This window comes from Hemitrygon akajei, chromosome 13 (assembly GCF_048418815.1).
Source record: "Hemitrygon akajei chromosome 13, sHemAka1.3, whole genome shotgun sequence".
Taxonomy (NCBI): domain Eukaryota; kingdom Metazoa; phylum Chordata; class Chondrichthyes; order Myliobatiformes; family Dasyatidae; genus Hemitrygon; species Hemitrygon akajei.
The window spans coordinates 99,598,072-99,611,259 of NC_133136.1; the positions used below are offsets into that span (position 1 = coordinate 99,598,072).

The 13,188-nt window shown below is 43.9% G+C and overlaps 1 protein-coding gene across 2 annotated transcripts in view; it reads left to right on the forward strand.

Moving 5' to 3' along the window:
* The window catches only part of ndst3 (N-deacetylase/N-sulfotransferase (heparan glucosaminyl) 3), a 986,629-nt gene that overhangs the window by 943,466 nt on the left and 29,975 nt on the right, over nt 1-13,188 (forward strand). For both annotated transcript variants that reach the window (XM_073065158.1, XM_073065159.1), the window contains 2 exons: nt 3,047-3,229; nt 8,602-8,698. In XM_073065158.1, coding sequence (XP_072921259.1) covers nt 3,047-3,229; nt 8,602-8,698 — 280 coding nt within the window. The remainder of the gene's footprint in view (nt 1-3,046; nt 3,230-8,601; nt 8,699-13,188) is intronic.

Here is a 13,188-nt window from a genome sequence, read left to right on the forward strand (position 1 = left end):
AGTGACGTAGTACTATCAACAATATCTCAGTGACGTGGTACTGTCAACAATATCTCAGAGACGTGGTACTGTCAACAGTATCTCAGTGACATGGTACTGTCAACAATATCTCAGTGACGTGGTACTGTCAACAATATCTCAGAGACGTGGTACTGTCAACAGTATCTCAGTGACATGGTACTGTCAACAATATCTCAGTGACGTGGTACTGTCAACAGTATCTCAGTGACATGGTACTGTCAACAATATCTCAGTGACGTGGTACTGTCAACAATATCTCAGTGACGTGGTACTGTGAAGTTAGCTATCATGCTGCTTCTGGTCATTGTCAACTAACTGTTTGTGAGTGAGGGAAACATTTATTAGTGATAGTGAGGGCCGTTCTAACCCATAACTCTGAATTTATAAAAAAAAAGTCTCTCTTTTACAAAATACCTGCTGCCAACCCCAAATTTGCTTGGAAACTCAACTCAACTTCATGGCATTGCTGAAAATTTATCCAGTGCACATCTGTCTTTTTTTATATCAGATCATGTGCCATCAGAAAAGCTGATCTGATTTTACAAATATTGATTTACTTGTATCACAGAATTTTCATTCCTGCTTTTGGCTAAGCAGCTTCCTGTGACAGTTTTGCAGAACCAACTTGGAGCCTTGGGGAAGCAAACAGGAGAAACCTTTAATTGGAAAGGAAATAAAAGCAATCTATCCATCCGTCCCCTGAAACGCCCTACCCTATGAGTATATTTCTCCTTGAGTCCCCATTTGCTGGTTTTCATCCCTCATTGGAACCCCATATCCCTGCCCTTTCTCTCTATCTCTCTCTCTCTCTTTCTCTCTCTCTCTCTTTCTCTCTCTCTCTCTCTCTCTCTCTCCCCTCCCTCTCTCCCCCTCTCCCTCTCCCCTCCCTCTCCCTCCCCCTCTCTCCGTCCCCCCCCCCTCTCTTTCCCTGCAGCATCTGTTGTTTAATAAAGCGATACATACAAAATGTTGGAGGAACCCAGCATGTCAGGCAGCATCTATAAAAATGAATATTTATTCCGATTCTGATGGATCAATCCATGGCCTCCGCTGATGCCAGGACATGACCACCCACAGGTTGGAGGAGCAAACCTCATATTCCGTTTGCATAGCTTCCAAATTGATTTGATATTGGTTTCTCCTGGATTCTGATGGATCAATCCATGGCCTCCGCTGATGCCAGGACATGACCACCCACAGGTTGGAGGAGCAAACCTCATATTCCATTTGCATAGCTTCCAAATTGATTTGATATTGGTTTCTCCTGGTTAAAAAGAATTGTCCCTCCCCTCCGCTCTTCCATTCCCCATTCTGGCCTCTTGCATCTTCTCACATGCTTATTACATCCCCCAGGTCTCCTCCTCCTTTTTCCAATGCTCCTCTCTCCTGTCCTATCAGATTTCTTCTTCTCCAGCCATTACCTTTCCTACCCACCTGGCTTCACCTATCAACTTCCAGCTATTCTGATTCTTCCCCCCCCCCCCCACCACCACCTTTTTATTTTGGCATTTTCTTCCCTTTCCAGTCCTGAAGAAGAGTCTCGGCCCAAATATCGACTGTTTATCTAATTCCATAGATGCTGCCTGACCTGCTGAGTTCCTCCAGCACTTTGTATGTGAGTTGCATCTATGCATAGATGAGGTGTGCATGAGGTGTGTGAGGTGCATCTATGTCTCATCCTTCATCAGCCAGTGCACATAGTGGTCATCACACTCCACAGGAAATTAGTTTGTCCATATGTAAGTGGTTACGTTTTGAATGTAAACAATTTTTTTAATTTGCCTGTCTATTTAAACGTCCATTCACTCTCTCCCTAACAAGCCTTCCTGGTGGCAGAGTTCTTCCTGATACCAAAGACCAAAATCTCCTGCCTAGCTTCCGAGCAATCTCACAACTACCAACTAATGTCAGCAGCTGCTGTCCCCACCACTAGTGGTTCACACCTTTCTGCTGCTGGTCATCTTTGCCAAAAAGCTGGTAATTTTAGAAATAAAATCCCTAGTCTGATTCACAGGACAAGCAACAACTATGTACAGTATATTAGTAAATAATAATATTTTGTTGTTCGTGGAGATGCATTGTCACAGGAGATCTATATCCTGAACTTTCCAGTGCTTGCAATAGGGACTCCTTAATCATGATATCTCCCAGTTAAATAATTTGTTTCAAAGGGATGTGAAGGGCATTTTATTAGCATGTTAGTCTTTCCTTCTTTTCAGAGTCCCAGGAGTTAAAGATCAATCTCCTGGTCACTGCTATGGGAAAGAACATGAAAAGGGGTGATTATTTTCTATTTTATTTCACAGTTTTCAAAGATGGTGTGAAAAAAAGATGTTGGACAATGAAGCAGCAGGCGCTGAGCAGAAATCTCTAGTCGCAGATCCATTCAGAGTTTCCAGCACTGCTTGATCCAATCCCACTCTCTTTGTTTTTCTACTAACTCTTTTCACTTCCATTCTGATCCCTTCTCAATGCTTGTGGTGCATCTATGTCTCATCCTTCATCAGCCAGTGCACATAGTGGTCATCACACTCCACAGGAAATTAGTTTGTCCATATGTAAGTGGTTACGTTTTGAATGTAAACAATTTTTTTTCTTTTTACAAATAATGATGTGACTAGTGCATTTATTTCAAAAATGCCCTGCTTTGTTTCTGAATTAGATAGTTTATCCTTTTGTGCATTAATAATAGCCATTGAGTGAATCAATTCAGCCCCAACAGTTAATAAGTTCTGGCCATGACGTAGAAGTCAAGTATCATTAAGGCAAAAAGTAGCTGGGGAAATTTACAAGTTCTGATATGTTAGTTCATATAAACAGATAACCAGCTTGTAAATGATTATGAAACAGCTGATGGTATTCAATGGTTGCGTTTATTCTTAAAACTATAATCCAAAATGAGTCACTGTCTTTAAAAGCAATAATGCAAGAATAAACACATTAGTCTGCTCAATCTAGATGGTAGATTAAATGGTTTTAATTTAATAAGTCGGATCTAAAGAGTGACCTTTTTATTTCCTTTCAGATCAGCATATTCATGACACACTTATCCAACTATGGGAATGATCGACTGGGACTCTACACCTTTGTGAACTTGGCCAATTTTGTTCACTGCTGGACCAACCTGAAACTGCAGACTATGCCTCCTGTTCATCTGGCACACAAATACTTTGAGCTATTTCCTGAGCAAAAGGAACCACTGTGGCAGGTGTGGATCCAATTCTTCTTGAAATTATGCCATGATAATAATAGTCTTGTGCCTGTTTTTGTGTGCAAATGAAGCTGAACTTCCAAGATACCCTTTGTCTAGCTGGTAACTATTTGTTTTTGAGTGTTAGGTTGATTTTAACAGTAGGAAGTAATAAGTGAAAAAGTAATTATTGTTAGCCTTGTCAAAGCGCTCCCATCATCTTTCCAAATCCAGATATATCTTTGAAACAACACATCTTGCTTCACATTGCACACAACCTCCATGACTGCATGGAAGCATCTTGTAAGGAACTGAAATTGTTCCATTCCCAGTCTGGATAGTCATAAATTATTACAGGGACAATCACAGAATTTGTTATGCTAGTGTTCTCTGTGCTACTTTGGATTCCAATTATGTCTGTTCAGAAGTAGCTGAAAATTAAGATTATTTTTTGAGTAATTCAGTTAATATTTGAGTCAAGCCTTCAGATGGCTACAACCTTTTTTTGGAAACTGGTGGAACAAACAGAAACAAGAGAAAGTCTGCAGATGCTGGAAATCCAAACAGAAAAGCATTTTAGACATGGACATTAAACAGCAATGCAATTTCCCCATGAATGATTTGCCAACACTGTTGTGGACATGATTATTGTCAGATACTTGTTTGAAACTGAATTTGAGTTTTCTGTCCATGAACCAGAGTGGAAGGTTGGGGGGGGGTGGGGGTGTACAGTTCATGTGTTTCAAATTCAAAGAGAGACAAATTCTTATTTACATTTTTTGTTAATGTTGATCAACTTAAAATGATTCCAATCATTCCACACACTGATTTTCTTCCTTTCTGGTGGGCTGTAATTCTTCCTCTTTGCTGTCCATTGATTTCGATGTTGACTGTGCTGAGAGTTTAGTCTCTGCAGGCACGGTTATGGGCCACAAGACCAGCATTGGATCGGCACTGTCTCCCACATCAGCTGCCTTTGTGATTTGACTGGTCTAGCACCGAATATCTGTGTTCATGACCTGCTTCATATTTCTTCTTCCTTTTCTCCTCGATAGCTGGGATTGACTTTTTAACAATGCAGCACCAACTTCTTCTGTCCGAAGCATCTTTCTCCCAGGTGTTGACATTCACATCAGTGTTCTTCATTTGGTGCTTGAGCATATCTTTGTAGTGCAGCTTCTGACCACCATGCTTCCTCTTTCCTTCATGTAGCTCGCCATAGAAAACAGCTTTGGGTAAACGATCATCACTCATTCTTGTGACATGACCAGTCCAACGCAGCTGAGAAGCTGTGATGAGCGATTCTGCACTGACTGTCCCAGCACGTTTGAGCACCTCCACACCTGGAACCCTCTCTTGCCACTTGATGTGTAACATTTGGCATAAATGTCTGAGTTGTGTCTTGGTCAATTTCTTGATGTGCTTCCAATACAATGTCATTGTTTCAGTTGAATAAAGCAGAGATGGTAAAGCAGCTGTGTTATACACTTTGACCTTGGTTGCCATTTTAATGTCATGGCGAGACCAAAGTCGCTTCTGCAAAGCACCAAAGACTTTTGTAGCTGATTGGGCCGTTTGGATTTTTGGGCTGTAATTATAGAATAATGTAACAGAACGAGATCATGAGACCCATTTACTCTGTGTTGGCTCTCAAGGCTTCATTCCCCATATTCACACACTTTTTATTCTCTCTCTTTCAAGTACAGTAAAACTTGTCAAGTCTGAATTGCAGTTAGATAGCAGTGATAGGATTGGGCCGAGCTAGCATGGATTTACCAAGGGTAAATCATGCTTGACTAATCTGCTGGAGTTTTTCGAGGATGTAACCAGGAAGTTAGATGGGGGAGATCCAGTGGATGTAGTGTACCTCGATTTTCAGAAGGCATTTGATAAGGTCCCACATAGGAGACTGGTGGGTAAAATCAAAGCTCATGGCATTGGGGGGAAGACATTGACATGGATAGAAAACTGGCTGGCAGATAGAAAGCAAAGGGTAGCAGTGAATGGGTGTTTCTCGGAATGGCAGGTGGTGATTAGTGGGGTGCCACAGGGCTCGGTATTGGGACCACAGCTGTTTACGATTTACATTAATGATTTAGATGAAGGCATCGAGAATAACATCAGCAAATTTGCTGATGATACTAGGCTGGGTGGCAGTGTGACATGTGATGAGGATGTTAGGAGTATTCAGGGTGACTTGGATAGGCTGGGTGAGTGGGCAGATACTTGGCTGATGACGTTTAATGTGAATAAGTGTGAGGTTATCCACTTTGGGAGTAAGAACAGGAAGGCAGATTATTATCGGAACGGTATAGAGTTGGGTAAGGGAGTAATACAAAGAGATCTCGGAGTCCTTGTTCATCAGTCACTGAAGGTGAATGAGCAAGTGCAGCAGGCAGTGAAGAAGGCTAATGGAATGTTGGCCTTTATTACAAAGGGAATTGAGTACAAGAGCAAGGAAATCCTCGTGCTTTTGTACAGAGCCCTGGTGAGACCACACCTGGAGTACTGTGTACAATTTTGGTCTCCGGGGTTAAGGAAGGACATCCTGGCTGTAGAGGAAGTGCAGCGTAGATTCATGAGGTTAATTCCTGAGATGTCTGGACTGTCTTACGCAGAGAGGTTAGAGAGACTGGGCTTGTACACGCTGGAATTAAGGAGATTGAGAGGGGATCTGATTGAAACATATAAGATTATTAAGGGATTGGACAAGATAGAGGCAGGAAATATGTTCCAGATGCTGGGAGAGTCCAGTACCAGAGGGCATGGTTTGAGAATAAGGGGTAGGTCATTTAGGACAGAGTTAAGGAAAAACTTCTTCTCCCAGAGAGTTGTGGGGGTCTGGAATGCACTGCCTCGGAAGGCAGTGGAGGCCAATTCTCTGGATGCTTTCAAGAAGGAGCTAGATAGGTATCTTATGGATAGGGGAATCAAGGGATATGGGGACAAGGCAGGAACCGGGTATTGATAGTAGATGATCAGCCATGATCTCAAAATGGCAGTGCAGGCTCGAAGGGCCAAATGGTCTACTTCTGCACCTATTGTCTATTGTCTATTGTCTATTGAATGTTTTGGGTTAGTGGACAAAGAAGGATGCTGTTTGGCTATTAGTTGGCTTCCAGGGGAAAAAATCTCATTAGTCCCATTTGTAGTGACGCAGTTTATTCCCCCGCATGCACCTGCCAATCAGTTCTTCTTTATTTCTTTCTTTCACTAATCCACACTAATATACAAGTTACAGCAGCTGATTAAACTATCACCATGCCTTTGGCATTTGAGAAACATAAAGAGTATCTGGAGGAAACTCACAGTGCATGCAAACTCCACTCAGGTCATAACTGAACCTGAGTTATAGAGTCATGCAGTATGCCAACAGTGCATTTGGCCCAACTTATCAATGCTGAAGGAGATACTCATCTAACTTAATTCCATTTTCTTGCATTTGGCCCATATACCTTTATTTCTTGCCTTTTGATGTGCATGTGCATGTGCAAATGCTACGTAAATGCTGTGATTGTACCTGCTTCCATGAGCTCCTCTGGGAGTTCGTTCCACCACCCTCTGTGTGGAAAAAGTCACTTCTCAGATCTCCTTTCAATCTTTCTCCTCTCACGTCAAACCTTGTTTTGGACTTCTCTACTCCAGGAAAAAGACTATTTGCCTGTCTGTGCTCCTCATGATTTTCTAAACCTCTATGCAGTCACTCAGAAAGCAACCTGCGCTCCAGTGAGAACAACCCAGCATATCCAATCTCTGCTTATAACAGGGTGTTGGCGGTGAAGGAGCAACACTAACCACTGTGTGATACCATGCATGTATCTGAGAAAGGATCCAGTGCTTTCCTGGTGTATATACGATGAATCTCTTTTCAGGTTTCAAGCCAGGTACAGGTATCGATTCAAGTTTGTCATCAAAACATCAGTTATAGTCAATACCTATACCCAGCTAAAAGCCCAAAATGAGTTTATTTGTACTTTTGTACCGGTTTCCACCAATTACATTCATAGATAAATGGAATAAATTCACGTAGTCCATGATGATATACAACTTCGTTTATTGTCATCACCCTGTACTTATATGCAACATTCCTCAAGACCACAGCACACCACAATATATATATATATATATCACACACAGCGCATAAAACAAAATCTTATCACAATTAAGTTAATAAAATATAAATCAAAATGTATGTGAAGTACACGGCTTAGGTGAACTGTAGACAATAGAGTAAACAGTAAACAGCTCATTGCCCTAGTGACGTGACCTCAGTGGTGGAAGTGTATTCATTGGTCTCACAGCCTGGGGGAAGCTGTTATCCAGTCAAGCAGTCCCAGTTCTGATGCTCCTATACCTCCTTTTTGATGGTAGTGGGTCAAAGAAATTGTGAGATGGGTGTTAGGGATCCTCAACAATGCTTCAGGCCTTTCATCAACAAAACTACCAGTAAGTAGGGAGGAGGGAGACCCCAGTTTTGACTGTCCTCTATAGGGTCTTACAGTTCGATGTCTTGCAGCTTCCCTACCACACAATAATGCAGCCAGACAGGATACTCTTGCAGGTGCTCCTGTAGAAAGTTGATAGAATGGGGTGGGGTGCCTTACATACCTCAATTTCCTCAAAAAATGTGTAGACACTGCTGTGCATTCTTGACTAGTGAGGAGGTGTCTGGGTCCAGGTTAGATCGCAGTTACATGCACATCAAGGAACTTTGTGTTCTTTAATCTGCTCACGATAGAGCAATTGATGTGCAATGGACAGTGATCGACCTGTGCCTTCATGAAGTCCACAATCATCTCTTTTGCCTTGTCCATGTTGAAATACAGTTTGTTGTTTTTGCACCAATTGACAAGCCTCTCTACCTACTCTCTCTATGCTGACTCATCATTGTTACCGATGAGTTCACCCATAAGGAACTTATTGATGCGGTTTGAGCTGGATTTGGCAGTAGATTTGAGTCAGCAGCATGAACAGCAGCAAGGTGAGCACACAGCTCGGGAGGGCACCAGTGCTCAGCATGATGGAGCTTGAGATGTTGTTGCCAACACAGACTGACTGGGGTCTTTCGGTCAACAAGTCAAGGGTTTTCTTTTCTTCTGCGCCATTGTTTTGATGTAAAATGTTGCTGTTCATTGGGTATTGTTTAAACCATTTTTGCAAGAGGTTAGATGCATATTGTTTTTTTTACATCGTTCTGTTAGGACACTGGCTAATTTTACCATGGCTATTAACTCAGATGTTAAGACTTAACACCATTAGATTGACTCACCTGCAAGACTGCTGGACTTTTGCATCCAATTCTTTAAGAACATTCACCATCAGCATCTATCCTGTGATAAATCCTAAGGAATCTAAAAGTTCACAACCAATTTTCTTTTTGTTATCAACAGAATCCATGTGATGATAAACGACACAAGGACATCTGGTCCAAAGAGAAAACCTGTGATCGTTTACCAAAATTTCTGGTGGTTGGACCCCAAAAAACAGGTAAACTTGAATGGGAAATCTTAACCATAGCTTTATTTAAATGGATTAGGGTATACAATCATTTGAATGGAAAATAGGTTAAAATTTGATCTATTACATGAAGTATATTGAATGACTAAAATCTGAAGACCTCCGTTGACCATGGATATTGCAGCCTAGCTGACTATGTGATACGCAAGATGGCAGTCTGTTATGGAGAGCAAGCTGTTGCCTATACAGCAGGCTTCCCCTGCCAAGCAGCTGATGAATCCAAAGGAACAGCAGAGACTGATCCAGTTTGGTACCAGCAGTATCGCAGGAGTTGCCAGTCAGCATTGAACTCAACATAGGACTACCTTAGGGGCTCCAGTTCCAGATTTTTCCTTGGAGTTTACTCCTGACATCTACCCCACGCAAGGCAGCGGATGTTTGAGATCAGAGTTTTCCTTTACCTTGATGAGCTAATGAGCCCCATCTACCCCAAGTGACTGGTTTTAAGGCATCAGTAACACAGCTTTGCCCCTTCTCCTGTAAGTAGAAATGGTTAGTAGCTAAGTGTGAAGGCCAGGAGCTGGACACGGTTGTCAGATGCTATTTGAGGCACATGTCATTGGAACATTTAATAGGTAGTGAAGCTTGTACCCCTGGCTACAACAGCTTTAACGGGGGCATGACTGCGCAAGTGCGTGTAAGTCAGACCATGAGGCAGCGGGAGGATTTAAAGAGAGCAGTTTGTGGAAGTTGGTCATTTTCTTCGGCAGTTTAACGGGGGCACAACTGCGCAAATGCGTGTAAGTCGGACCGTGAGGCAGCGGGAGGATTTAAAGAGAGCAGTTAGATGGAGTGGGCGACGGAGTAGAGGGAGACAGAAGGCTTTGTCTCGAGAGGCTTTAGCGAGCAGAGGCTGAGGACGAGCTTCACTTCAAGGGAGGTAAGGCCAGGTACGTTCCTTTAAAAGGAGAACGTTTCAAAAGTTGAGGCAACGTATTGGGTAGGTCATGACAGCTGAGATCGGACCTGTGGTTTGTTCATCCTGCAGCATGTGGGAAATCAGGGATACTTCCAGTGTCCCTGACGACTATGTGTGCAGGAAATGTGTCCAGCTGCAGCTTCTGGCAGACTACATTGAGTGGCTGGAGCTGCGATTGGATTCATACTGGAGCATCTGCGATGCTGAGAAAGTCGTGAATAGCACGTTCAGTGAGTTGGCCACACCACAGGTAAAGGCTACACAGGCAGAAAGGGAATGGGTGGCCACTAGACAGTGTAGCAGTAGGCAGGTAGCGCAGGAGTCCCCTGAGGTCATCTCCCTCCTAAACAGATATACTGTTTTGGATACTGTTGGGGGAGATGTCTCATCAGGGGAAGGCAGCAGCAGCCGAGTTCATTGCACCATGGGTGGCTCTGTGGCACAGGAGGGAAGGAAAAGGAGTGGGAGAGCTATAGTGATAGGGGATTCGATTGTAAGGGGAATAGATAGGCGTTTCTGCAGCCGCAAACGAGACTCCAGGTGGGCATGTTGCCTCCCTGGTGCAAGGGTCAAGGATGTCTCTGAGCGGCTGCAGGACATTCTGGAATGGGAGGGTGAACAGCCAGTGGTCGTGGTGCACATAGGTACCAACGATATAGGTACAAAACGGGATGAGGTCCTACAAGGTGAATTTAGGGAGTTAGGAGATAAACTAAAAAGTAGGACCACAAAGGTAATAATCTTCTGGATTGCTACCAGTGCCACGTGCTAGTCAGAGTAGAAATAGGAGGATATTTCAGATGAATACGTGGCTTGAAAAGTGGTGCAAGCGGGAGGGATTCAAATTTCTGGGGCATTGGAACCAGTTCTGGGGGAGGTGGGACCGGTATAAACAGGACGGTCTGCACCTGGGCTGGACTGGAACCAATGTCCTAGGGGGAGCGTTTGCTACTGCTGTTCAGGAGGATTTAAACTAATGTGGCAGGGGGATGGGAACAAGTGCAGAGAGACAGAGGGGTGTAAAATGAGGGTAGAAGCAAAAAGTAGTAAGGTGAAAAGTAAAAGTGGCAGGCAGGCAAATCCAGGGCAAAAATCAAAAACGGCCCCTTTTCAACATAATTGTATAAGGGCTGAGAGTGTTGTAAAAACAAGCCTGAAGGCTTTGTGTGTCAATACGAGGAGCATTCGTAACAAGGTGGATGAATTGAATGTGCAGATAGTTATTAATGAATATGATATAGTTGGGATCACAGAGACATGGCTCCAGGGTGACCAAGGATGGGAGCTCAACATCCAGGGACATTCAATATTCAGGAGGGATGGACAGGAAAGAAAAGGAGGTGGGGTAGCGTTGCTGGTTAGAGAGGAGATTAACGCAATAGAAAGGAAGGACATTAGCCTGGAGGATGTGGAATTGATATGGGTAGAGCTGCATAACACTAAGGGGCAGAAAGCAGAAAACGCTGGTGGGAGTTGTGTACAGGCCACCTAACAGTATTAGTGAGGTTGGGGATGGCATTAAACAGGAAATTAGAAATGCGTGCAATAAAGGAACAGTAGTTATAATGGGTGACTTCAATCTACATGTAGATTGGGTGAACCAAATTGGTAAGGGTGCTGAGGAAGAGGATTTCTTGGAATGTATGCGAGATGGTTTTCTGAACCAACATGTCGAGGAACCAACTAGAGAGCAGGCCATTCTAGATTGGGTATTGAGCAATGAGGAAGGGTTAGTTAGCAATCTTGTCGTGCGAGGCCCCTTGGGTAAGAGTGACCATAATATGGTGGAATTCTTCATTAACATGGAGAGTGACATAGTTAATTCAGAAACAAAGGTTCTGAACTTAAAGAAGGGTAACTTTGAAGGTATGAGACGTGAATTAGCTAAGATAGACTGGCAAATGATACTTAAAGGATTGATGGTGGATATGCAATGGCAAGCATTTAAAGATCGCATGGATGAACTACAACAATTGTTCATCCCAGTTTGGCAAAAGAATAAACCAGGGAAGGTAGTGCACCGGTGGCTGACAAGGGAAATTAGGGATATTATCAAGTCCAAAGAAGAAACATACAAATTAGCCAGAAAAAGCGGCACACCTGAGGACTGGGAGAAATTCAGAGACCAGCAGAGGAGGACAAAGGGCTTAATTAGGAAAGGGGAAAAAGATTATGAGAGAAAGTTGGCAGGGAACATAAAAACTGACTGTAAAAGCTTTTATAGATATGTGAAAGGAAAAAAGATTGGTTAAGACCCTTACAGTCAGAATCAGGTGAATTGATCATGGGGAACAAGGACATGGCAGACCAATTGAATAACACACACAAAATGCTGGTGGAACACAGCAGGCCAGGCAGCATCTATAAGGAGAAGCAGTGTCAACGTTTCGGGCCGAGACCCTTTGTCAGGACTAACTAAAAGGAAAATTACTAAGAGATTTGAAAATAGTGGGGGGAGATGGAAATGTGAAATGATAGGAGAAGACCGGAGGGGGTGGGATGAAGCTAAGAGCTGGAAAGGTGATTGGCGAAACTGATACAGAGCTGGAGAAGGGAAAGGATCATGGGATGGGAGGCCTAGGGAGAAAGAAAGCGGGAGGGGAGCACCAGAGGGAGATAGAGAACAGGCAGAGTGATGGGCAGAGAGAGAGAGAAAAAAACCAAACAACTAAATATGTCAGGGATGGGGTAAGAAGGGGAGGAGGGGTATTAACAGAAGTTAGAGAAGTCAATGGGAGATCCTGCTTTCTCTGGCGGATCGAGCGTAGGTGTTCAGCGAAACGGTCTCCCAGTCTGCGTTGGGTCTCACCAATATATAAAAGGCCACACCGGGAGCACCGGACACAGTATATCTCACCAGCTGACTCACAGGTGAAGTGTCGCCTCACCTGGAAGGACTGTCTGGGGCCCTGAATGGTAGTGAGGGAGGAAGTGTAAGGGCAGGTGTAGCACTTGTTCCGCTTACAAGATAAGTGCCAGGAGGGAGATCGGTGGGAAGAGATGGGGGGGATGAGTGGACAAGGGAGTCGCGTAGGGACTATAAGCCCACCTCCCTCCCCTTTCTTGATCTTTCTGTCTCCATCTCTGGAGACGGCTTATCCACTGATATCTACTATAAGCCTACAGACTCTCACAGCTACCTGGACTATTCCTCTTCCCACCCTGTCTCTTGCAAAAATGCTATCCCCTTCTCACAATTCTTCCGTCTCCGCCGCATCTGCTCTCAGGATGAGACTTTTCATTCCAGGACGAAGGAGATGTCTTCCTTTTTTAAACAAAGGGGCTTCCCTTCTTCCACCATCAACTCTGCTCTCAAACGCATCTCTCCCATTTCCCGCACATCTGCCCTCACCCATCCACCCGCCACCCCACTCAGGATAGGGTTCCCCTTGTCCTCACCTACCACCCCACCAGCCTCCAGGTCCAACGTATAATTCTCTGTAACTTCCGCCACCTCCAACGGGATCCCACTACCAAGAACATTTTTCCCTCCCTCCCTCTTTCTGCTTTCCGCAGGGATCGCTCCCTACACGACTCCCTT